This window comes from Bactrocera dorsalis, chromosome 4 (assembly GCF_023373825.1).
Source record: "Bactrocera dorsalis isolate Fly_Bdor chromosome 4, ASM2337382v1, whole genome shotgun sequence".
Classification (NCBI taxonomy): domain Eukaryota; kingdom Metazoa; phylum Arthropoda; class Insecta; order Diptera; family Tephritidae; genus Bactrocera; species Bactrocera dorsalis.
In genome coordinates this window covers 5525627-5551088 of record NC_064306.1, presented here as the reverse complement: position 1 = coordinate 5551088, position 25462 = coordinate 5525627, and the positions used below count along the sequence as shown (strand labels likewise).

The 25462-nt window shown below is 30.7% G+C and overlaps 1 protein-coding gene across 2 annotated transcripts; it reads left to right on the top strand.

Moving 5' to 3' along the window:
• The first annotated feature begins 2018 nt into the window (after positions 1-2018).
• Positions 2019-24014, top strand: LOC105232100 (probable citrate synthase, mitochondrial). 2 transcript variants are annotated; one of them, XM_011213706.3, is made up of 5 exons: positions 2019-2362; positions 2606-2699; positions 18495-18644; positions 22162-22521; positions 22620-24014. In XM_011213706.3, exons 2-5 carry the CDS (start codon positions 2655-2657, stop codon positions 23448-23450), a joined length of 1386 nt encoding a protein of 461 aa, XP_011212008.1. In that variant the 5' UTR covers positions 2019-2362; positions 2606-2654; the 3' UTR covers positions 23451-24014. The 2 variants fall into 2 exon arrangements, with proteins under 2 accessions (XP_011212008.1, XP_049310405.1); XM_049454448.1 differs by having other exon boundaries at positions 2036-2192.
• Positions 24015-25462: the final 1448 nt, after the last annotated feature.

The window sequence follows — 25462 nt, the reverse complement described above, 5'->3', positions numbered from 1 at the left end:
ATATTTTCTTTTTATAGTTATTTTATTTATTTTTTTTTATAATTAATTTTTTTATTTTCTTTAACAAGTATTTTTAATTAATTTTGCTCTTTTAAATTTTTTATATTTTATTCTTTAATTTTTTATTTTTTTTATTTTTGTATTTTTTTATTTTTTTTTTTTTTTTAATTTTATAAATTTGTGGATTTCTTTTTAAACTATATTTTATCTATTTTTTTTTATTTTTTTTTTTTGTTTTTTATCTATTTTAGTAAATTTAATATTATTAATAATTTTAAATAAAAATAGGAATTTCGGCTCTCCAAAATATTTTTAATATTAATTAAATTTTTTTTATAATTTATGTTATTAAAAGTAAGTAAATAAGTTTTTAAATTAAACATGTTCTTTTAATTTTTTATATTTTATTCTTAAAATTTGATATTTTCTATTTATGTCTATTTATTTTAATTTTTTTAGTTGCTTTTTTATTTATTTTTTTTTTTAATTTTATAAATTTGTGGATTTCTTTTTAAGTTATTTTTTTATCTATTTTAATAAATTTAATATTATTAATAATTTTAATTTTTAATAAAACTAGGAAACTTTGATCCTTTAAAATATTCTTAATATTAATTAAAAAATTAAAATAACAAGTTTAATTAAAAAACTTGTTTTTAAAAACAGTTAATTATTTCTGTCAATTATTTCTGTTATTAAAAACAAGTTTTTTTATATTTTATTCTCTAATTTTTTATATTTTATTTCTTGATTTTTTTTATCTTCTATCTATATTTATATTTTGGTTTATTTTTTATTGATGTTTTTTTATTTTATATTTTGCGTGTTTTTTTAAATTATTTTTTATTTATTTTAGTAAATGTAATATTACAATAAATTTAATTTTTAATTGAACTCGGAATTCTTTAAAGTATTTTAAATATTAATTAAAGTTTTTTTAATGAATTATTTCTTTTATTAAAAGTAGTTTTTTAATTAGACTTGTTCCTTTAATTTTTTATATTTTATTTCTCATTTTTTATATTTTGTATAATATTTAAATTTATTTTTGCGTTTTTTTATATTTCTTAATTTTTTTATTTTACATTTTTTAGCTATTTTGGTAAATTTAATTTTAATATTGAAAACCGTTTTTAGATTAGTTTTTTTTTCATATTTTATTCCTAATTTTTTATTTTTTATATTTTCTGTTTATATATTTTTTTGAATTTTTTTTTTTTAATTTTATAGCTATTTTGCAAAATTTAATTTTGATATTGAAAAAAATATTTTAAACTGCTTATTTATATTTTTTTTTTTTGATTTTTTCTATTTATGTTTATTTATTTTATTAAATCTATTTTTGTTTCTTTTTTTAATTTTCTGTATTTTTTGGAATTTATTTTAGTGTTTGTTAGGTATTGTGGTAAATTTAATGTTATTAATAATTTTAATTATTTGTAAAACTAGAAAATTCGATTCTGCAACATAATTAAAAATTGGAAAATTTAAATTCTTTTAACAATATTTGTAATATTAATATTAATTAATCATTTTATTGTTTTTGTTATTGAAAAAGTTTTTTTTATGTTTTATCACTTAACACACTCTGTGTGAAGAAAATCGGTCAAGATATAAGTACAGCAGCCTGAAAGTATGCAAAAATTTGCCGCAACACGCTTTTATCAGCCAGAGTGCTTAGCCCAGCTGTAATTTGGCAAGCTAAACGAACTTATAGACATTAATTAATAAATTTTTTGTTTTGCATTTAGCAACTTTGGTTAAAATTGATGAAAATAAGACGTAGATCTGTTGCACAATATTAAAAAAATGCAATATTTCATTATTAATAATTAATAATAATAAACAACATAACAGTTGGCAAAGCAGTGACGCTAACTACACTGCCTTGCCGACAACAAAACTAATCGGAAATTCCTCCAACGCGCACATGTTGCCACATTAATGCCTTTCAACAGCGTCAACAAAGTGGCAACACTAGCGCTATTTGTCATTAAAAGCAATCGATTCCCTGTCACTCGCACACCCCTGCACGCCCACATACGGCACATTTGCATGACATTAGCCAGCTTAGCGAGCGGTATCAGCGAAAATAGCTGAAGCCACAGCCAGCAGTTTGTTCTTTTTCCTAGTCAGTTGACGTTTGGTCGAACCGTGTGGTCGCTCCGGTCCAACAGTTCCAACACTAGGCAGTAAGTTTAGTTAGTCAATCAGTCAGTCAGTCCTTTTGGTAAACTCATCAAGTGCGATTGCTGTGCTTGTGCTGTGTGCGGTTGAGTGGCAGTGCAAAATCCGCTTTCCTACATACATACAAAATATACATAATACATACATACTGCTTTAGCGAGAGCGCACACAGTTTGTAAGCATTGTGTTAAAAAATAAAAATAAATAAAAATTTGGAAATTTTGTGAATATAAGCGCGTGTGCGGCATAATCTTCTTTTACTTTTTAAATAAATTTTAGCGATTAGCAAGCAAGCATTAATAAAGAAAATTAAAAATTTTAGCAAACAAAATTTCACAGTAGCAATTTTTTTTTTGTTGTTAGTCGTTTGCAAGGATTTTTACTGATTTTCTGTTTTACTTTTTCCTTTTGACAAAAGAGTTAAGATTTACACGCCGCTGCTGACACATTTTAATTGAACGTGGAAAATGTCGATTTATCGTATTTCAACGCGTAAGCTGCCCGAGGCGCAGGTGAGTAATAAATACATAAAAATAACACTACAATCACAATTAAATATGTGTGAAGGAAAAATGCTTGAACTTGTGTAAAGATTCATTAAAATAAAATTAAAAGTTAGTTAATGTAGAAAAATAGAAAAAAAAAACAAATAAAAGTGAAGTCCAAAGCGCAGCGGCAGCAGTCAACGTCGACGCCAGCGTTAAAGCAAAATCTCTAGTCACTAGCAAAGAGCACATGGAGGCAAAAACTATTATTTGTATAGACTATGCGTGTGTACGTGACTGCTGGCCTTTGTAATGCTGCGCTTACCTGTGTTAGAAAAGTTACAAAATAGAAAAAAGCATTAAAGAATTGTATGTAATTTGAAAAGTAGTGAATGTAGTGAAAATTAGTACACGCGGCAAGCAGCGAAATTTGCATAACACGTTGTAAGGAAAATTTTCATTGCTGAAGCAGCAGCAGCAGACTGCGAGACGGACAGACAGACAGACAAACTGCACTAGCGGCTAGAAAAACCACTTTACATAAATGGCAGCGGAATTACAATATATTTTTATTTAATTTAAAATTGGAAATAATGTATGATTTGTAAGATTAATAAGCGAATTTTAGCGCTGATGAGCATGGCCACATGACGTAAGGCTGAAGGCAGTGCTGGCAGCGCGCTATAGTGCGGGCTATCAGCGCTAAGCATAATGCTGACACACATACATACATACACAGATACATATATACATATGTACATAGTCTTTCGTTCTCGAACATTTTTGTATATTTTTATGGTAAAACTTGGGAAAAAGAGCAAAAATTAAAAAAAAAAAAAACAAAATAAATGGAGTATAATTAGAGAATTATAATTTTGAACGATTAAAATTAACGAAAACCCGAAAAAATTGATTTCAAATTTTATTTTTGGACGGAAAAAATAAGGAAACAAACAAAAAAATCAGAAAAAACAAAAAAAAATTAAAATGAATTTAGTAGTATTAGAGGACAAGGTCAAATAATAACATAAATAACTGTAGCACTCAAAAATAACAAAATAATACGGTGTCTTGAGTCACAAGACAAATCGCGAAGCGGTTTACAGTTTCCTTTTACTATTTATGTTTTGTTTTTATGAGTACGTTTAATTCAATATTTTTTATGCACTTTTTAATATGTATTTACTATTATCTATTTATTTTTTGTTTACTATATTTTATTTAAATCATTTAATTCAGTTTTTAATTTTCTTCATAATGTTTTAATTAATATATAATTTTTAATATTACTAATTTTTTTACTATTTTTATTTAATAATTTTTATTTATATTTATATTTAATAATTTATAATAATATTATGATTTAGCTTTTTTTCATTTTTGAATTTACCTATATTTTCTTTATTCTTTTTCTTTTTATTAATTTCTTAAGTTATTGCATATTTTTACCTTAATTTCTTTATATAAAATTTAATAAACTTTCTTTCTTTTTTTATTGAATAATATTTATGCCGAATCATTCAATTTCAACCCCACCATATACCACAAAGCACCAACGTTGCCGTCAGCGCCAGCAGCGCAAATGTAAGAACACAATTTCTGCCTGTCAAGAACTTACAATCAATACAGTCACATTGTTGTTGTTGAACCAAATACATATATTTCTATTGGCATACTTTTGCTTTTGCGAAATTTAGCACAAAAGCAAAAATCTTTCATAATTCTTAATTCTGTTTTTGTGCAAAAAAAAAATCACGCAGCTTGCGGTGCTTCTCTGTCTTAAGCGATATTTTCCCACGTAAATACGTGCATAAAATCGCTGCCGCAGCCGCGGTCGCAGTCGCTGCTGCCATTGCTGTAATCGGAAGCAGCGCGCTCTAATCGAATCACTTACGCCCGTTACTTACGCGTTACACTGGCACACTACTTGCATCAATTCTATGCGCTTTGTCACTTCATTAATTTATTTTAATTAATTTTATTTATTATAGTTACTTTATTTCAGCTTTTCGCATTTTAATTAATTAATTCTAGCTTTTACTAACTGAAATTTCACAAAAAACTTTAATAACTGCAAATCGCAAAGAAACGCTACGCCACTCGTACGCACTCCCACTGGCGCTCATTTGCGCTCTCCCAGCACATTTACAACAAACATTTCATTGTCGGCGCGTTGTTGGCTAGACTTCCGCTTTTGAGAGTATCTACTTGAATTCTCTCGCTTGTTTACAAGTGCAACAAAAACATTACAAACCAATAATGAAAAACAAAAAAAAACTCGTGGGAAAATATTATTTACAGCACACAACAATAACAAATGGCAAGTGCTTCGCTGGCATTAGTGAAAAACCGATACTATTGCGAGAACTCGTGATTGAGTAGCGCACAAAAAAATTTATAAAATAATAAACGTACATATATAAAAAGCAAACAAAAAGCCAAAACCCGAGCGCGCTCGTCACTGTTGGCTGTCTGGCTGTGGCGCGCTAACGTTGCGCTGGTCGTGGGCAGCGACGCAATGCCTGCGCATAAAGCAAGCAAGAAATTTTCTTGACATTACATAATGCTGCTTGTGCGAAAGCAGTATTCTATTATGCAAAGACAATTGCTGATGGAAAAATTTTATGTTTTTTATAAAACTATTATTTTTATGGCAGCGTACAGCAGAAATGTTTGTTATCGCTAAAAATTTAGACCACTTTAATTAGGCAAAATAATTGTTTAGGTATTTTGAGTCAAAAATTTAATAAAGGTGCAGAATAAATTAAATTTAATTAGAAATTTAATTTTAAACTTTTTGACCAAATATTAGCTGGGTTATTAAATTATGAAAATAATTGAGAAGTTATTGCTTGGCAGTTGCCACGCCACCCACTTTTACGTTAATACTTCGCAATCTACTAATTTAACTTTACGCCGCGTATTGTCGTTTCTGCCTGCGTAAAAACTTTCAAGTCATAGCAGTCGATTTATGTGTACAATGAAGTGATAAGATTATATTGTATTATTATTATACTGTACATATGTAGGTGTATTACAAAGTTGTGCGTACGTACATATACATACATATGTATGTACATATAAGTATGTATGTATGCACATAGAAAATTTTGTGCTTTGGCGTTTGTTACGTAACCGCCGTCGTACTGAGTGCGATTTTTTCCCTAAGCACTCGCAGTTGCCTATAAAATGGCTCGTGCGCAATTCTAATACGAGTGCTAATTTTCAAAGAAATGTACGTTCGTATGTGCTTGGCTGTTAACATTTATATTTGTTGCTAATTAGAAGTATAGTATTATTTGTTTTGTTTTGACTGCGTATATGTATCTTGTATTCTTATCTACCTATAGCTGCTACCTATAGCTATAACTTATAGCTGCCTTCAGTTCTTTGAGTGTAAATGACGTTTGCTTTTGATGCAATATTATCTATAAAATCGAAAAAAATATTGAAAGAACCCCCATAGCCGCGTGTCATATGCAAATTTTGCTTCGGAAATATTTTAATATTTTTTATCGCTTTTCGATAATTGGCATTAACATCGGTTTATACTCTGTATAGAGCTGCAATTGCTTAATACAAAAGTTTATAGCCTTTGCATTTTTTTAAATTTAATTGAATACATGTTTCATTCAATCAATTTAATTCCAAATAAGCAACGTATTTTTATGAAATTTATTGAAAAATTTAACGCTTTGTTTTCTTTTTTACTACTTGTTCGCAATCCTTGACTAAAATGTGTTAGTTTTATTCACACTTTTATTTACTTATATTTTCTTACAACTACAAGTTCATTGTCATCTACATTTTATCATCGGTCACCGCCACGCAGCGAAATCCCACAGCACACAAGTCGTTAAACTCTATAACACGTGCTTTATCCAATTTTCTACTACTCCTACGTATAACACCCAATAATTGCGTGGCATGCTGGAGGCTCGTCCTTTGGAACGCACCTCAAATATACAATATTTCATGCACCAGACGCAAGTGTGAGCACAATGCTCTTATTTAGCTTTCTTCGGCTACGCGTTCGTTTTTTTGCGAATTTTTCTTTTGGTTTTTTGGCTTTCAGCATGCTATTTTTGTACGCTGCGTGACCTTTCCCACTCCTTTGTGGGCGTATACTTGTTATACGCCATGAAATTATAGCAATATTATTTTATGACTTTTGTATTGATAGCGTTGACGTTTGTAATACAACAATAAAAAGAAAAAAAATACTAATAATCAATAAATAAGTATCCAAAAAAGGATTTTTGCAACAAAAATAATTTTTTTGTTATATTTTATTCTGCATTTAATAAAAAAATAAATAAATTGCTTGAAGAATATTGCTATGCGTTGAAAAAATTGCTTCACGTATACTGTCCATATCGTGAAAAGCAAAATATTTTCCTCATTTTCGGTTAATTTCCAGCATATTTGCAAAATTTTCGAATGCCTTTGCTTTTCTACAACTTATTTCAATATTTATCACTTCAAAGCCGCGCATATGAACTCACATTTCACCGCGCTACAAGTCGATAATTAGTCGCGCATTTGCACTGACTTTTATTAAGGTAAAAATAAATAACTTTCGAAATTTTTAAATACAAATGCAATTACACTTGTGTAAATACGTGGCGTTGCGCTTGACGAAACTGACAATACGAATTGCGATAAAAAACGGCGCGCACTTGTAAAAAGTGTGTTTGTGGCTCCAGTAAAAAAATATTTTTAACCTTCGAAAATTTATTGCTTGCCGCGGCAATATTTATTTACATTTTTTGAGTAAAAAATTTTTTTGCTTAAATATATCGTAATTTTTTTTTATTTTATACATATATACATGTATGGTATATATTTGTTTGCAAATTTCCCAAACCACTGAAAAATGTAAATTTTATATTATTGAGTTCAATAAAACATTAAAAGTGTAACCTTGAAATGCGCAGGCATAATATGACGTCTTGAGAAAGAAAAATTACACAAATACATTTGTCATTATCTGCTTAAAATATAACTAAAATTAAAATAAATATCAGCAACAAATTTGGGCAACTGCCAAATGCGTAAATGCAAGAACATGTGTGTTGCTTTTATTTATTTCATAAAAAGAAATAATTTCATTTGCCTTTTGATTGTTATGCAAATATTTCAAATCTGCGAGTGCGGCAAATAAAATTGAAATGTAAAAAAAAACTTTTTTTAGTAAAAAAAATTTATAATTATTTTAAATTTTTAAATAATTTTTTTAATAAAATTTAAATTATTTTTTTCATTTTTAAATGAAAAATAAATTTTTTTAATTAATAACATTTTTAAATTAAAAATTAATTTTTTTATTTTTAAATATTAATTTTTTAAAAACATTTTTTTTTTAATATTTTTTAAATAAAATATTTTAATTTCATAATTTTATTCAAAAAATTTAATTTTTTGCAGAAATGTTTAATTTAAATTAATTTTTTTTAAGTAATGAAATTAAAAAAAAAATTATTAAAAATGTACTTTTTAATTATTAATTAATAATTATAATAAAAATAATAAGTATAATAATTTCGGATAAAATTACTAAATAATTGCATTTCTTAACTCCATTCACATAGTCAATAAAATTAAAGAGCTCATGTTATCGATGTTATCGATTTTGGATATTGTAAATAAAGTAAAATCGCAAGCTGAAACAAATATTTGTTACCAGTTAATTTAATTCAAAAAAATATTTACACACATATGTACTTATTTACATACTCACAACTGCATACCGTTAATTTGCACAACCAACTCTTTTGAATTAAATGATTTACGAGTTAAAACGCGCAATGTCAATTATTCTATTAAAGTGACAGCAAAAAAGTGCAGATTAAAATCAACTGGCGCGTCTAGTCGGTAAAGCGTAATGTTTTATTTTTCTACATTTTTATTTGTAAAAAGTCATTACCTTAAGTGCTGGCACTGCTGCATGTAGCAAGCAGCCGGAAATGTAGAAAGGAATGACTACGTCAGCATTTTGCTCATATTTAACCAATACTTAACTGATTTGCAACTTTAAGTCACACTCCTGTCATTTATTTATTGCTTTTTACTTAGCGGATTTGTAATTATAATGTCATTTATTATAAAATATTTTTTAATATATGCAATATGCTTTTGTACGACTGATAAAACCGGTTATATATACACGAGATTTAGGAAAAATTTGTATGTGAGCTTCATTCAACTGTTATTTCAAAAGATGACGCTGAATTTTTAAATATAATTTTTTTCGTTGATGCAAAATTTTAAGGAAATAAAAAATAATAAATCAAAAATTAATTTTAAATTTTAATAATTGCTGCAAAAATGATAATTTGAAAAATTTGAAAGTTAAAACAATGATTGCAATGTGAATTGTGTGTAAAAAACGATGATTTTGCAATTGAATTAATTAAAAAAATTTAAATTCGGGTTTGTATATTAAAAATGCAAACTTAATTTTAATTAACTATAAATATTGTTAAAAAAATTATTAAAAGCTACTATAAAAGGACACTGTGCAAAAATGCAAATAAATTTGTTGAGTCAGTCAAATGCAAAAATGCAAATAAATTTGCAAAAGACATTGTAAATACAAATTTGAATAATAAAATTAGAAATTTTGCAATTTTTGCACACTTTGCAATTTTTGCAAACTTTGCAATTTTTGTACAAATATTCGAATAATTATCAAAGAGAGCAAAAATCATGTCGTCCAAATTTGAAATTGCATTTGCCGGCAAGTTAGTTATACGATACACACAAGAATGAGCGCTTTTAAAATCATCCCTCTTAAAATTTGCTTGGCTCTCTCGCAGCATTTCAGTTATTTATTGATTTTTCGCAAAACTCACTTATATGAAAAATAGCAACACCAACATATTACTGAAATATTTAGCACAGTCGCTGCGTCTGTTACGTAAACATGACGTATGGATTTAGGAAGTGCAAAAAATTTTCCGTCTGTTAATTTTCAATTTCTTTACTTGTGTTTTTTTTGCAACGCATGGAATATTTTGCAAGCTATAAATCGATCGTGTTGTTATTAATTTCGCTGACGCATTAAAGGGTGAAAAATTTATATGGATAGAACAGCGCTGCCAGCTTTCATCATGTGATGCGGTGTTTATAAGTTTTAAGTGAGGAGAAAGAGAGTGAAGGAAAGAGCGCGAGGTTTGAAAGGAATTTCTAAATACTTGATGATTATTTTTTTTTTGTTATGTAATCTGGGAGAAATTTAAAATATTTGACTATCAAATTGATTTACTTTTTTGTTTTTGTATTCGCATTTGCATTTTGTGTCTTTAGGGTAATACATATGTTTATTAATAAATTTTAATTTAATGGATTTATTTTTTATAATAACAAATATTTAATAATTTTAAATTTAATTTTTTTTTTTATTTTGATTATTATGTTTATAGTAGAAAAATATAAATAATAAAAAAAATTAAAATATAAAAGTATAAATATTCCAATAAAAAAAAAATTAATTAAAATATTTTTACTTTTATAAAAAATTAAGATTTGAGTATTTATACTTTGATATTAAATTTAACTTTTTTTTAATTATTTTTATATTTCCTTTACTTTTTTTAAATTTTTAAAATTTTTTTTATTTTATTTTTATTTTTTTATATTTTTTTTATTTTTTAATTTTTTTTTATTTTTTTTATTTTTTTAATTTTTTTTTTATATTTCTTCTATATTTTTATTTTATTTAATTAAAATACATATATTTTTTTTTGCATTTTTTTCTGTTTAATTCATTTTACCTGACTGACCAGCGCTCACATGACAATTATATAGTCACGCATGCCATATTAACTAATTTACTTTACTTGTATGCCGTTAATGAAGACAGACAATAAACAAGCATATACAGGCTCGTGCATATAATATACAGTTGCATGCATGCAGCGCAGGCAACTGCATTTATGCATTAACTTAACTCAAAATTTACTAAGTTGCCGCCAATTTGACGGAATACATTTTTTAAGTCGTTAAGTACCGCAAAAAACAACTTGCAGTCATAAAACAAAATAAGCATCTCACACTCGAGCACATCTGTCGCACACTTCGCGCTTAGCAGCTGTGCAATGGCGCTGCTATTGAGCGCATAAAAGGCAATAACTGCATAGTGTGCGAAAAACAAAATTAACAGCACACTCAGCCGTATTTGTTCAATTTTGAACTCTATGCTCTACGATAAGATAAAATATTTTAGCGCGTGCAGCGTAATGTGCAGTCAACTTTTCAGTGACGTCAATGTGCAGTAAAAACCGTTATTCCGCTACCAATTTGCTAGCCTTCAAGTGTGTTTAAGGTGGATTTGTAATTGTTTATGTTTGACAGTTGGTCAGCTGGTTTGACTCAGCTAACACATTCAATCAAGGCGACTTAAGGCAGGTGCTTAGGTACTTAGTTGGCGCTTAAGTTTATAACAAGTTATTGCAGTAATTTTACATGCTTATGAATATTTGTTGACATGCTGATTTGATAATGAATTGTTTGTTTACTTTTACGATATTTTTTTTATTATTAAAGACAGTGCTTTATTAGTCACGTGTAGATATTCAAAATGCCCTTTAACTTCGACTTGCTTTTGCAATGTACTCGTAAGTTATAATTCCTGCCTGGCAATGCTATTTTTGTTATAGGTTGATTTAAATACATAAATTCGTTAGTTTAGTTTTTGGCTCACCCTAGTATAAATATAAATTGTAGCATCAGTAAAACTGAGTTGGCAACGCACTTTATTTCTACATTTTATTTACAAAGCTTCTATAATGCAGCAGAAAATTATTTGCGCTGAGACGCATACATAATTTAATCTATAGTTTTATGTATAAATTGTATGCAAGATACTTACATTAATTTTTACGACTCCGTTGTGTTAAGAACTCAAGCAAATAAATACGTATTTTATATGCCTGATAATTGCACAACTAGTATTGCCTTCTACTTTTGAAAGCTTATAAAGGAAATTAAAATTTTATGCAACAGTTCGCAGTCAAACGAACAACCATTTTGTGTTACTATCATAACTTCTGCTAATTGCGAACCAGTAATTGCATTCCATATATCGATGCATGAGTAAATAATCGATAATTCATTGTTTACAAATATTTAAATTCTCTAGACACGAAATGCTAATTTCTATAAAAGTGCAAGAGCCAAGACATAAATTCTTTTAATTTAGTGTGCAAAGCACTTTAGTTTGCAAGAAATGCGCTATTATTTGCTTGTGTTTGAAAGCATTCAGCTAATAAGTCTAGGTTCAAACGTGAGAAATTTGTTTTGATCGTTACAACATTTCTTTTTTTTTCTTGTTTTTTGAAAAAGAGTGCTGAAGTATAGTGTAACGAACTATTACGAAGTAGCGCTCAGAGAAATTTGCTGCATTTGTTCTATCTCTTCGCTCCCTTGCCCACAAACTGCGAGTTGCGACAATAAAAGTCATCGCGTATGAACCGAAACAAGCAAATTATATAAAATAACGCTCCTGCAGGGGGTATAAAGATACGAGTGTATCAAAATTTATTAGCAAATATAATTCAATTTTCACCTATGATAAAAAAACATTAATAAAGCAGAAAGAGGCAGGTATGCAAAAAACTTATGTGTGAATGTGTATACACCGCCCACAATAAACGTGTCTAATAAGCTAGACCCACCTTCAAAAATGGCTCTATGTATGCCACGTTCAACTGGTTTATCAGTTAGCACTTGTGTTTGCGTTTATCACAATGATATTAGAATAAAAAAGTACGCAAAAGTAGTGTCGTCCCAAAATCACATGATGTTGATAATGAGAATGATCTACAAGCGTTAAACAGCGTTTTATTGTATTTGTGCGAAAACTCCAGTTTTTACCCCTATAATACATGACCAGCTATATATTCTTATACATATGTATATATGTATATACACATATTTACATATATACTCATTTGTATTAATTTTTCCGCCTGCTATCAGATACAACATTAACCGATAAGATTACTCTGAATTTCAATTTGATTAATTATTTTTGCCACACAATTAAGAATTTTTTTCTGTGCTTTTAAGCTTATCAGTTCGCGTTGACAGTTTTTATTCGCACATTTTCAAGGTCTCATTATATATAGCACATAAATATACCTACATATGTATATTGTAAGAGTATATTGCCAGCAACTTATAATCCACATGAAATTGATTAGCTCAAATTGGTTTATGATACTTTAATCAGTGGTGTATTTAAAGAATTGATCACTTGGTAGCAATTGCGCACAGTTTATAACCCGCAGCGAATTTTGACAATTTACGCTTAAGCTATGACAACCAGTAGCCTGTCAAACAGCTGTTTGGTTGTCAGTGCGCGTAAGCTGCGTATTTGACACGTTGTTATTTTTATTTAACTGTTTATGTACAATTTACAATTAGAAATGGGAGATAATACGATGTTTAATCTTCATCTTCTTCTTCTTCTATGATTGAGTTATTTATATATGTTTTTTGCTTATAAATAAATAATTAATATGTAACGCTTTTGTCACAAAGCTTGTTTTTGGTTTTGTCAATTACACGCTTCAACTGCGCGCTATTAGAAAAAAGCAAAACCACAAAGGGTAACCACATTATCTATCAAGCTATATATGAAGTAAATAATTGTAATTTTTTGAAAAATTACAAATTGACATAAGTACATACTATATATGTATAGAGTACATAAAAGATCAGTAAATAAAAAAAAAATAAATAAATAAATAAAAAAAAATAAATAAATAAATAAAAAAAAATAAAATAAAAAAAAAAAATAAAATAAAAAAAAAATAAATAAATAAATAAATAAATAAATAAGAAAAAAAAAATAAATAAATAAATAAAAAAATAAAAAAATAAAAAAAAAGTAAAACTAAAGTAAAGTAAAAACTGCTTTCAATAAAAAACACCCACATGTTGTTGTTGTTGTAACGGTACCCACATAAATTATAGTTTTTAAATATTTTGGTAACCTATCACCAGTGGCAACAAAGGTTTAACCATGAATTATATAATTCAAAACTTGGTGTAAATACGGCATAAGATTAATACAACTACCAATAACATATTCATTATTATCGATTTTGTTTACGCCGCACTTATTTAGCAAAACAAAAAGTAACATATTAAACTTTGTCACCTGAGCGCCGACAAACGCGCTCGCCGCACACCAGCGCACAAGCGAAAAATGCCGTGTTCGTAGTTTTTTGCTACAGCTAAGCTTTCCTGGCACATATCATATAATATTTTACGCTTTAATGCCTCGTAAGCGGCAATTACTATTAGACAGCACGTCACAAGTGCTGGCCAGTGAAGCAAAGTACGTGCAAAAGTATTATATAATAGCTACAACATTTGTTTGTGCTGAAAAACAGCAGCTGAAGCTGAAGTGCAAGCTGCAGCATACGCTGTCATTTGGGCCTTTCACCTTACAGTTGCTCTTAACACTTGCCTTGATTTGCGTTTTTTATTGATGAAGATTTATGCGCATGCCAAATGTTTGCGGAAATGCGCGAAAATTGCTTTTTTTAAACAAATAATTTATATTTTAATGAAAGTTTTGATTGCAGCTGTCAGCGTTGGAAGATCTTAAGTTTTTTTTATTAGTTTGTATTTATGCAAATTTATGCACATATTTTTATTCTTCTTCCAGCGCAGCTCTCATTCACTTGCAGTGCACAGCGTATAGCATGCAGCCGCTAACGTTTTATGCCAATCAAAATTTAGTTGTTTTTTTTTCTCCCTGCTTTCTCGAAATTTGTATTATTTTTAGCGTCGTTGGCTTGTCACTGCTAGTGTTAGCGCTTGCTATCAATTGACAGCAGCCAACACGCGTTCAGAAATATCAATTAATCTCGTAGTCATTTTGATGTCGTGTGATCAGCTGATTTAAACAAGTGATACACTGGTACTTTGTACCAAATTCAAATATGAAGAATTTGAAAAAATACAAGAAAAACGTGATTATACATGAACATGTGTTAACCTTGGGTATTACTGAGGAATGTTCATGAACTTTGTGTGATGTGCTGTGAAACCCAAGCAGATCACATATGTTTTAGGAAAACAGATCCGCACTAAACAATTTCTTCGGAGATTGTAACTTTGTCTTGGACAATAATTCATGCCAAATTTCGTGAGGTTACCTTGTCAAATAAAAAAGTTTTCCATACAAGCACTTGATTTCGATCATTCAGTTTTAAAGATAGCTCATCAAATAAAAAATAAAATAAAATCGTTCCATACAAAAACTCGATTTTGAGCTTTTAGTGCGTATGACAGCTACATATATGCTAAGGTGGTCCGACATCTACGGTTCCGACAAAGAAACCATTTCTTATAAAGAAAAATACGTGTGCGAAATTTCAGAATTACACCTCAAAAGCTGAGTTACTAGTTCCCGTTTTATTCCGAGTCTTACAAACTCCGTAGCCAACTTAATATATCGACAGTTAATTATCGATTAACGGACACTTGCAAACCTTGCAATCAGGTGATGCCACATAAGTATTACATAACGCGTTACATTTACACTGCAAAGTAGCGGCGTTAATGATTACAAAAAAATTAAGTATGTAATTCCGTTCATTGCGGCACTTCATATAAGCGCATATCAGCTTTAATTAAAAACACATGTGCAATTTGTCAATAATTTTAATACCAAATGCATTCCAAACAAAAAAAATTGAACGCCTGGTGCAGGCTGCGCTAAACAATGACGCCATAAATAAACAGCAAATAGAAGCGCAACTTTATCAAAAAAACATAGCATTTCAAGGCGCCTATCTGTTCAGCACACGATCAACGCTAACGGTTGTAAAAACTAAAGTTCTAGCATGTTATCTCTTTCTCAAACGACATGCGTATTAGTGTGCTAGCAATAAACCTAGTACTAATTATCGGCTATATCCGCTGCACTCGCAAGCCGCTGCCGCTGCCGCAGAAGTTCAAGTTCATGTATTTAACATTCATTAATTTAGTAAGTAAACAGGTACGAAGTTTATAGACAATTATTGCTACACGCTTATTTTCCTATTGCATTTTGAAGCTTAAGGCAAACTGGTTTATTTATTGCTGAAACATCAAAACATTTCACGTAAAATTTGTTGCTAAAAATCGGCAAAGTCGTTAGCGTTGTGAGCACTGACATGGATAGCGTGATCAGCAGCTATGATGTTGATCGTTACATGCAATGAATTATTTTTATTATTTTTAATTTTTTACGCGGCACGCATGCCTCAAACCGCACGTCGCCAAAACCAGTTTTCAAACGCATATCTGTTATTAACGCTTAATAAAAAAGACACAAGTGGAAAATGTTTGCAAAAACAAAACGCGAAATTTCCATTGCACTCACGGCCAGGGTCGATATGGGCGCAACAAGTTCAACAGTTAATCGAATTCATTGACCCACTGCCGCACTCGGGTGACAACAAACCCATTTAGCGCGCACATGCTTGTTTATGCAACTTTACGCGTGGCATATTTAAATTAAGGCGCTGTCATCAGCGCACAAATTGGTTGCTCGTTGATAGATTCCGCGATCCAGGCAACGCTGTGTTGTCATCATCACAGCTGGACGGCTCGAAAGCCTTAGCTAGCGCTCTAAATTATATTTATATACTTGTATGTATATACATATATTCCTTTGCGCACTGAGCTACGCTACACAAACGAGCGTTACCGCCAAAGCTTGCCTAAATCTGAGTTTACACGTGGAACTTTTGTTGCACATTAATTTTCTGCGCTCTTTTTCATATGCTATTCTCAAATTTGTATACACTTCTTTCACAAGGTACACAAAAATATTTCTTATTAGCGTTTCCTTTCCAAAGCATATATTTTCTATTATGCATAGCTAAAGCACGTGCAACTCTGCTCCCTTCGTTTTTTTCAATGCCCCTCTAACTACAAGTTACGTGTGGCGACAACCAAAATCTTCGAATGTGAACCGACACTAAGCACGCGCTCTTATTTTCCTATTTATTTTGAGTTATCGACCCTTGCACCGCTTGGCATTTCTTACATTATTCGTTTTAATATTTTTGCATATTAAATGAAATTGTACCGATTGCATTATCAGCAGAAAGGCGGAATGTGAACGTTTGTAGTCGTCTATGAGTTTAGTAAAAATAAAATATAAAGTGGTTGTGGAAATGCTGAAAATGTCGCTCTGAATCTTAAATGGTTGCTGGACGCAAACCTTTGATTTCGAAACATTCAATTACAGCTTAACAACTGTGTAACACACAAAACCGCAAATTACTTCTTCTTGCTAATTTTGCAATATTTACATTTACATATGTATGTATGTATGTATGTAATATAAAAAACTTGTTTTGGGGATCACCCAGACATTTACTCAACACTTTTATTACCCAAACTAATCATTTGTGCCTTGCAATAACCTGCTTTGTGTACTTTGGCAAGACAATTAATCATAGTTTTATTATATTGCACAAATAACTGTTTCACTGAACTTGAACATTTTTTTCATGTAATTTTTTATGTATATTTTATTATAGAAGAGCACTTAAAATGTAAACAAAGCATTTATTTTGCATAAGTCACCGGATGATAGTTATCGATTTTCGATAAATTCAAAATTTGTAAGGCCGTCGTTACACTCAAACGTGCATAATTCTAGCAATTAAAAAATGCGGTTTTTTATTAAAAAAAAAATTTTACTTTTAAAGTTTCAATTTTAAATTCCGATTAACAAATTATAATTTAAAAAAAAATAATAAAAATAATTGAAACATTTTAATTTTAAATTCAACCTTCTTCAATTGGAACTTTTGGGATTAAAAAAAATACAGTTTAAATTGCAATTTTTATTTGTAATCGAAAATACCGTTATGAGCGCATATCTATATATTGAATAAAGAAGACGGCTGCTCAAGGAACAAAAAAAAAAGTATTTTGATAGTGTGCTGAAGACCTACTAGACCTTTGTGAATGCTTATAAACCTATTTACACATGTTCATACCTAAATGTAGTGGCACGCCGAAAGCAGCACGTTTAAATCACTTCTTTTTCAAATTCTAGCTATCAGCGAATGTTGTATGCCTGTATGTAGCTCTGCATTGACATTGAATTTTTATAAAAATGTATGGAGAGTCACACTATAAAAAGTGGAAAATATTCCACAAATAGCTTGTTTGTATGTATATAGCGCAGTATGCGTATCAGCCCATCTAGCGCCGCCACAAGTCCACGCTGTATTTGTATACTATATTTCATATTATCACAGAGCAGGCTAGAGTATTTAGGATTCGCAGCAAGCGGCTTATCACTTGCAAAGATTTACGACTGCCAGACATTTCACGCTCATTTGCACGACTGAGGTGCTAGACGGACGGTAAGACAGGCATTCACATGTGGGGAAATTTCGCAACGTTTGAGCGAAACTGTTGGGTACAATTCAATGACAATGACATATTATGCAACAATGCAGCGCGATAGCACACATTGTTGCGTTTGTCAAGCCGCGCTTCGGCCGCCAAGCAACGAAGTGATAATGTGCAATGGCTTGGCGCACGCAATTCGCTTGGTGGTTTGACCCTTGAAATGGAAGTATAGCAAATCGTTTGATTAAAGGCGCGCGCTGTGTACGTAAGTACGATCGGCGATTGCTAGATTATGAAATGACGATTTCATTATGAAATATTTGCATTTTGCGTTGCAAATTGTGCCGTTAGAAAGCATTTTTCCTTGCATATATGCATATTGAACTTATTTAAATTGTATTTTTTGCGCAAATTATTAATTGTTTACTTTCATTGTATTTATAGAAATTGAATGGCCTTTTGGTGCGTTTCATCTCCGCCGACTCGAGCTTGCGTGATGTGCTCGCTGCCAAAATTCCAGCCGAACAGGAGCGTGTAAAGAATTTCAGGAAGCAATATGGTGCCACCAAAATGGGTGAAACCACCATCGATATGGTAAGTTGGCGGTGCAAAAGAAAAAATTTTTGAGGGTACAAAAAAAATTGTGGGGGTAACAAAAAATTGTGGGGTTTAAAAAAAATTTAAGAGGGGTGACAAAAAAATGATTGGGGGGTACAAAAAAATTAATGGGGGGTACCAAAAATTATTGAGAGTTACAAAAAAATTTACGGGGGTTACAAAAAAAATTAATGGGGGAGAGGTGGTTTACAAAAAAATATTTATGGAGGGTAAAAAAAATTTTTGGGGGTGCAAAAAAAAATTAGGAGCGTTACATAAAAATTAAAGGGGTTACAAAAAAATCGTAGGGGGAGCTTTTGTACCAAAAAATTAATGGAGGGTACAATGAAAATTTATGGAGGGTACAAAAAAAATGTTAACAAAAAAATTACGTGAGTACTTAATAATTATTGGGGTACAAAAAAACTCTATGGAGGGTACAATGAAAATTTATGGAGGGTACAAAAAAATTATTGGGGGAGAAAAAATATATTAATAGATTGTGAATGCTAAAAAAGTGATTACAAAAATTAGCATTTAATTTCAAAGAGAACATACGACTAGTTTCGCAACGAATAGCGCCACATTATAAAATTTTAGAAAAACAGCGAACTTAGTACGCTTAAAGCGCGCGAGTTAAAGTTTAAACTATTTTTTTTTTTTTTGTTTTTATAAGTAAGTTGTAAGTATTAAGTTTTTTATGAACATTTTAGCATATTTCGTTTATTCATAACGACTGTTTTAGAAGGTTGGTGCTAAGCGCCGGAAGCGGCGCTGTGGTGTGAAATTAGTTTTAAACAATGCCTATAATTGCTAAATTCACTTGAATAGTTATTTAAATACGATGACTTGGCATTAAATAATAATGTATTAGCAATAAACTTTCCATGCAAATATATTTTGCAAGGCAGGTGTAAATATTTTTCAGGTTATAAAGTTTTGAGGTTAGGAACTTGTATAAAAAAAAATTAGAAAAAGGAAAGAGAAAAGATACTCAGGCCGTTTTTAAACAAAATATTATTATTTTTACATCCAAATATGTTTCATATGATTTTTGAGGTTAAAAAATTTTAAGGTTATAACATTTGGAGGTTAGCAACTAAACTTGTATACAAAAATTGCGGAAAAGGCAGAAGAAAAGTTACTCTGATAATTTTTTATTAAAATATTACTAATTATGTTAAGAATAATCGAGTTTTCCAACCTAAATATACAAAAAATATTCCGTATGTTGCAACTCTGTTAAAAATTTACATAAAATTAACGGTTTAAAGCTTTTTTTTTTTGCAACATTTTAGAGGTTAAATATTTTTTTGGCAACACTGTTCTAAAGTCGATAATTTTTTATTTTTTGTTTAATAAAAATAAATAAAATTTAAATTTTTTCGTTATGAGATTTTTTTTGTTTACTAAAATAGTTTTGAATTGCTTTGGAATTTTTATTTCTGTATGGAATTTTCCGTATCAAAATGTTCTATTAGTTTTTTTAAAACGCTATTATCAAACGCTATATCAAATTGCTGATAGCGTCAACTAAACCTCTAAATGGCAATATTTTTTTTTACAGTAGCAATATTGCTTTATAAATTCTCTAGACTATAAATATTTATAGTAAATATAAAAAAGTCATAAATTTGATAGCTAACTTTTGCTGGTAGAGCGATAACAATTATACAGTCATAAATATGTAGCCATATTTATTTATTTTTTTTTTGAATAAGTAAACTCTTATTTTATATCAAAAGAAATTACTTAAATAAATTTAACTTCTTAAACAGGCTTGGTTTGTTTTTTGATATGAAAAGTAAGATTTTTGTCTTAAATTAGGTAGCTATTAAAGTTATATACAGGTTAAATACAGGTTAAATAAAGGTTATATACAGGTTATATACAGGATATAAGGTTATATTTATATGCAGGTAAATTTCCAAAAATCAATTTTTTCCCATATACTATATATAGAATTATTCTTTGCAAATTTTAATCCGGAAAATTGTTTCGGAGATATGAGCGTACCTTCAAAGTATATACATATGTATGTATGTATAAGCGAAAGTCTGCATATATTTGTATACTCCTCTGACTTAGTACAAATGACGATTATGTAATCGAAAAAACAGCAGTTGCATGTAGAACAAGAAAATAGATTGAAAAAATGCCGCTGCAACTACAAAATTATCTCTTAGATAATTGCTGGCATTTGGCCATTTCCACCGGCATATACATATGTACATACAAATATATCATACGTATATATACACATATATAGTACATAGAAAAATATATTTAAAAAACACAATACTATAAATAAAATGCTAGCTGCTTTAATAAAAAAAAAGCAGCAAAGAATGCAATCACTCGAGAAAAAGTTACGCCAATTCGTCACGCAATGCTATTTGTTATTGTTATATAGAAAAGCGGCGTGGGTGTGGTCTACTCAAGCGAATGTAAGCTCTTATATTATATACATATGTATGTACTTGAGTAAGTACATATATGGTCTATTTTTACATATCGATTGCACTTAGCAATAATATTTGTGCTGCTGGCAGCCTTCGCGTAGGTCAAAGGGTCAAAATTCAAAGAGAATTTTGCACCGAAGCTATAATATCCTTCACAAATACAAAAGATTCTAGTCTTTCATCGTTCAGTTTGGATGACAGCTGTATGCTATAGTGGTCCGATCTGAACAATTTCTTCGGAGATTGTATCGCTACCATGGACAATAGGTTAGGCGAGGTTATATTGGCTGGCTTTCTCGCCATACATAGACCTACTGGTCCTTGTAAAGCCAGATGAAGGTTCAGTTTAGTTTGTGGTGAAGTATTTGCCATAGAGGATGTCCGAATTTTAAGAACAACTTCGTATCTACGTTTGATACTTCGTCTAGTCCCTTGAACTCCGAAGCTCCTACATACTTAAGATGAGTTCTAGATAGTGCTGGACACAGGCATGAGAGGTATTTACGTGTCTCTGTCATGTCAACTTCTCTGCACTGTTTGCATTTATCGTCAACACTTATGCCCAGCCGATTCGCATATGAAGCCAGTAGGTTGTGACCTGTCAAGAGCCCAACAACCGCTCGGCAGTCTTTTTGACACTGTTTTATTAAAAAGCAAGCAAGTTTTCCGAAGGTGCTCTTGCACATGATCTTGTGTGGTAGCCAGACTGATGGCAATCTCATCAGCTGTTTCGTTTCCCGGAACTTCCTTGGGGCTTGGAGCTCAACGTATATTCAGGCACTATCTGGAAATTCTTGGACAATAATCCTTGTTTAAATTTATGAAGATATCTCATAAAAAAAAACTCTTTTTTTTCATACAAGCACATGTATTTTATCGGCCAGTTTGTATGGCAGCTATATGCTATAGTGGTCCGATATAGACCGGTCCAAAACATGAGCAGATTCTTTGAAAGAAAAAGACGTGTGCAAAATTTTCTCTTAAAAAAAAATCTCAAAAATAAAATCGAAGCTTAACCTTCCCTAATCTCTCCCTCTCTCTCTCCTTTACAGATGTATGGTGGTATGCGTGGCATTAAGGGTCTCGTTTGCGAAACCTCCGTGTTGGACGCCGATGAGGGTATCCGTTTCCGTGGTCTTTCCATTCCCGAATGCCAAAAGGTCTTGCCCAAGGCCGAAGGCGGTGAAGAGCCACTGCCCGAAGGTCTCTTCTGGCTCTTGCTTACTGGCGATGTGCCAACCAAGGGACAAGTCAAGCAATTGTCGAAGGAATGGGCCGAACGCGCTGCACTGCCACAACATGTAGTCACCATGTTGAATAACATGCCCACCACTTTGCATCCAATGTCGCAATTCGCATGCGCCGTCACCGCACTGAATCACGACAGCAAATTCGCTAAGGCCTACTCAGAGGTAAGTAGAGAAGTTTTGGAGACTTTACACTTTTCTAGGAAACTATTTCACCCTTTATTTTAACTAATGCAAATTATATGCTTTTTGTTGCTGTAAAGGGTGTACACAAGACCAAGTACTGGGAATACGTGTACGAGGACAGCATGGACTTGATCGCCAAATTGCCCGTCGTTGCTGCAACCATCTACTGCAATACCTATCGTGGCGGCAAAGGCTCCAAATCGATCGATTCCAGTCAGGATTGGTCCGCCAACTTCGTCAAGATGTTGGGCTATGACAATCCCAAATTCACCGAATTGATGCGTCTCTACCTGACCATCCACAGTGATCACGAGGGTGGCAATGTTTCCGCACACACTGTGCACTTGGTTGGCTCCGCTTTGAGCGATCCCTACCTATCGTTCGCCGCCGGCATGAACGGCTTGGCTGGTCCATTGCACGGTTTGGCCAATCAGGAAGTGTTGGTGTGGCTGCGCAAATTGCAAAAGGAATTGGGTGCCAACCCATCCGAGGAGGCATTGAAGGAGTACGTCTGGAAGACCTTGAAGTCGGGACAGGTTGTGCCTGGTTATGGTCATGCTGTGCTCCGTAAGACCGATCCACGCTACACCTGCCAACGTGAGTTCGCGCTCAAACACCTGCCCAACGATGATCTCTTCCAACTGGTGTCGAAGATCTACAAGATCGTGCCACCAATCCTAACCGAAACCGGCAAGGTCAAGAACCCATGGCCCAATGTAGATGCTCACTCCGGTGTATTGCTGCAATACTACGGCATGAAGGAAATGAACTACTACACCGTATTGTTCGGTGTTTCGCGTGCGCTCGGTGTCTTGGCTTCATTGATCTGGGATCGTGCCTTGGGTCTGCCCATCGAGAGACCAAAATCCTTGTCGACCGATATGTTGATGAAAATGGTGCAAAAGTAAACGAAAATGCAAATGAAACGTGTTCAATAACGGCGGCGCCGATTTGATGTAGGGTAGGAGACAAGAGGCGGAGTTGCAGTAATAATAACCAAAAAACTATACCTAAATTGCGAAATAGTTTTATTTGAAAACAAAAAAAAAACTAAAAATAATAAAAATAAATTAGCCAACAGCGAAATTAGTAAATGATGAAGCAAATGCGTTTAGTTGAATACAAACAAAAATTCATTGTTATGCACCGATAACAACGACGGCAACAATTTTACCCACAAAGGAGAAGACAGTAAAGAAAACAAAAACAACAAAAACACTACACCGCAAACAACTTGAAACGCTTCTAATTTTAACTTAATTATTATTACATTTAAGCGTATTGCGCGCGCAAGCGCCACAAACACTAAATGAAAACTTAACGAGCAGAAACAGCTAGCGACAACATCAGCTAAGACGATCCCCATTTGAAAACTTATTTTAACTTAAGTAGAAAAGTTTAATATTGTAAGCCAAATGTGGATTTATTTTAACAACAAAAACTTAAAAAAAAAAAAAAAACAACAACAAAAATTTCGAGCAACAGCTCCAGCTAAAGAGTATGATATTAAATTACTTTAAAGTAAATAAATTGTTTTAATTAAATAAGTACATGGTAACAGCGATTCCCAAAAATTTCACCTGCATAAAGAGTGACGCATTAATTATATACATATATACATACATACATACATATATATAAATATATTATGACGTGTATAACGTACATATGCGCTATATGTATGCAAAATATAAAAACAAGTATCTTGTGAAACGGCATTATTACTTTTTGAGTTGTTGAAATTCAATGAAATAAAAATAAAAACAAATAACTGTATTCGAGTATAAGTGAGAAAGCTACATACAATAAAGAAAAGCTAAAAAAATTAAAACACAAACGAAAAAATCTATTTGGGTTTATTGTTAAGAGCAGGGTTGCGAAGTTTCAAAAATTCCAAAAAACAAAAAAAAAACAAAAAAAAATTAAAGAAAATCTTCAAAAACTTTGGAGTAGATTTTAATTTTTTTTTTATTTTTTATTCTCGACAGATTTTTTAATTATTAATCCAAGAAATTTAATTTTTAATTAAATTTAATTTTTTTAAATTTTTAATTTTTTCCATTGTTTTCTTGGACTAAAAAATTTTTGAAAACTTTTGAAAAATTATTTAATTATTAATTAAAAATAAAACCAATTATAAAATATAAATTGAATTAAAATTTTAAATTGAAATTTTAATTTTAAAAAATTTTTGAAAACTTTTGAAAAATTATTTAATTATTAATTAAAAATTAAACCAATTATAAAATATAAATTAAATTAAAATTTTAAATTAAATTAAAATTTCAATTTAAAATTTTAATCCCAAAACAGAAATTTGTTATCCAAGAAATTAAATTTTTAATTTAAAATTATATATAATTTCCTGTAGTAGCAGGTCCTTAATCGTTTTGGTTTGACAATTTTAAAAGATTCAATATTTTCTGTTTTATATTTTTTCCAATATAAATTTCTATTATATTTCTTCCGCCACCCAATTCTGATGTTTTATCACCCTATCCACCGTTCGTCATAATATCATTAATTTTCAATAATTTTTAGAGAGTAGCAAGAACAAAAAAAATTCAAAAAAGTTCTGTATATAATTTTGAAAACATAATCAACGTAGGTTTCCTCTAGCAGTAGGTCTTAACAGTTTTGCTTTGAATACTTTAAATCCGCTTTTGTCCCTTTTTCAATTATTTTCTACTTCAACTTTATTTCACATTTCCGCTACCAACCAATCCCACACTTCTATTACCCAACCCACCCTTCCTCTGAGCTTTAATTTCCTACTTAAAAACTTTTGAATATTGGTATATTAAAGGAAACACACTCAAATGTGTTGTTAAGCGTACAATAATTATGTATAAGCGCATTTTAATATGTATTAAAGCACTCAATACAAATTTATTAAACAATAATATTACAAAGTACTTAT

Coding starts and splice junctions, on each gene's coding strand:
- LOC105232100 (XM_011213706.3), top strand. CDS start 2,655: ATGTCGATTTATCGTATTTCAACGCGTAAGCTGCCCGAGGCGCAG. Junction 18,645..22,161: donor GTGAAACCACCATCGATATG/GTAAGTTGGCGG, acceptor TCTCCTTTACAG/ATGTATGGTGGTATGCGTGG. Junction 22,522..22,619: donor TCGCTAAGGCCTACTCAGAG/GTAAGTAGAGAA, acceptor GTTGCTGTAAAG/GGTGTACACAAGACCAAGTA.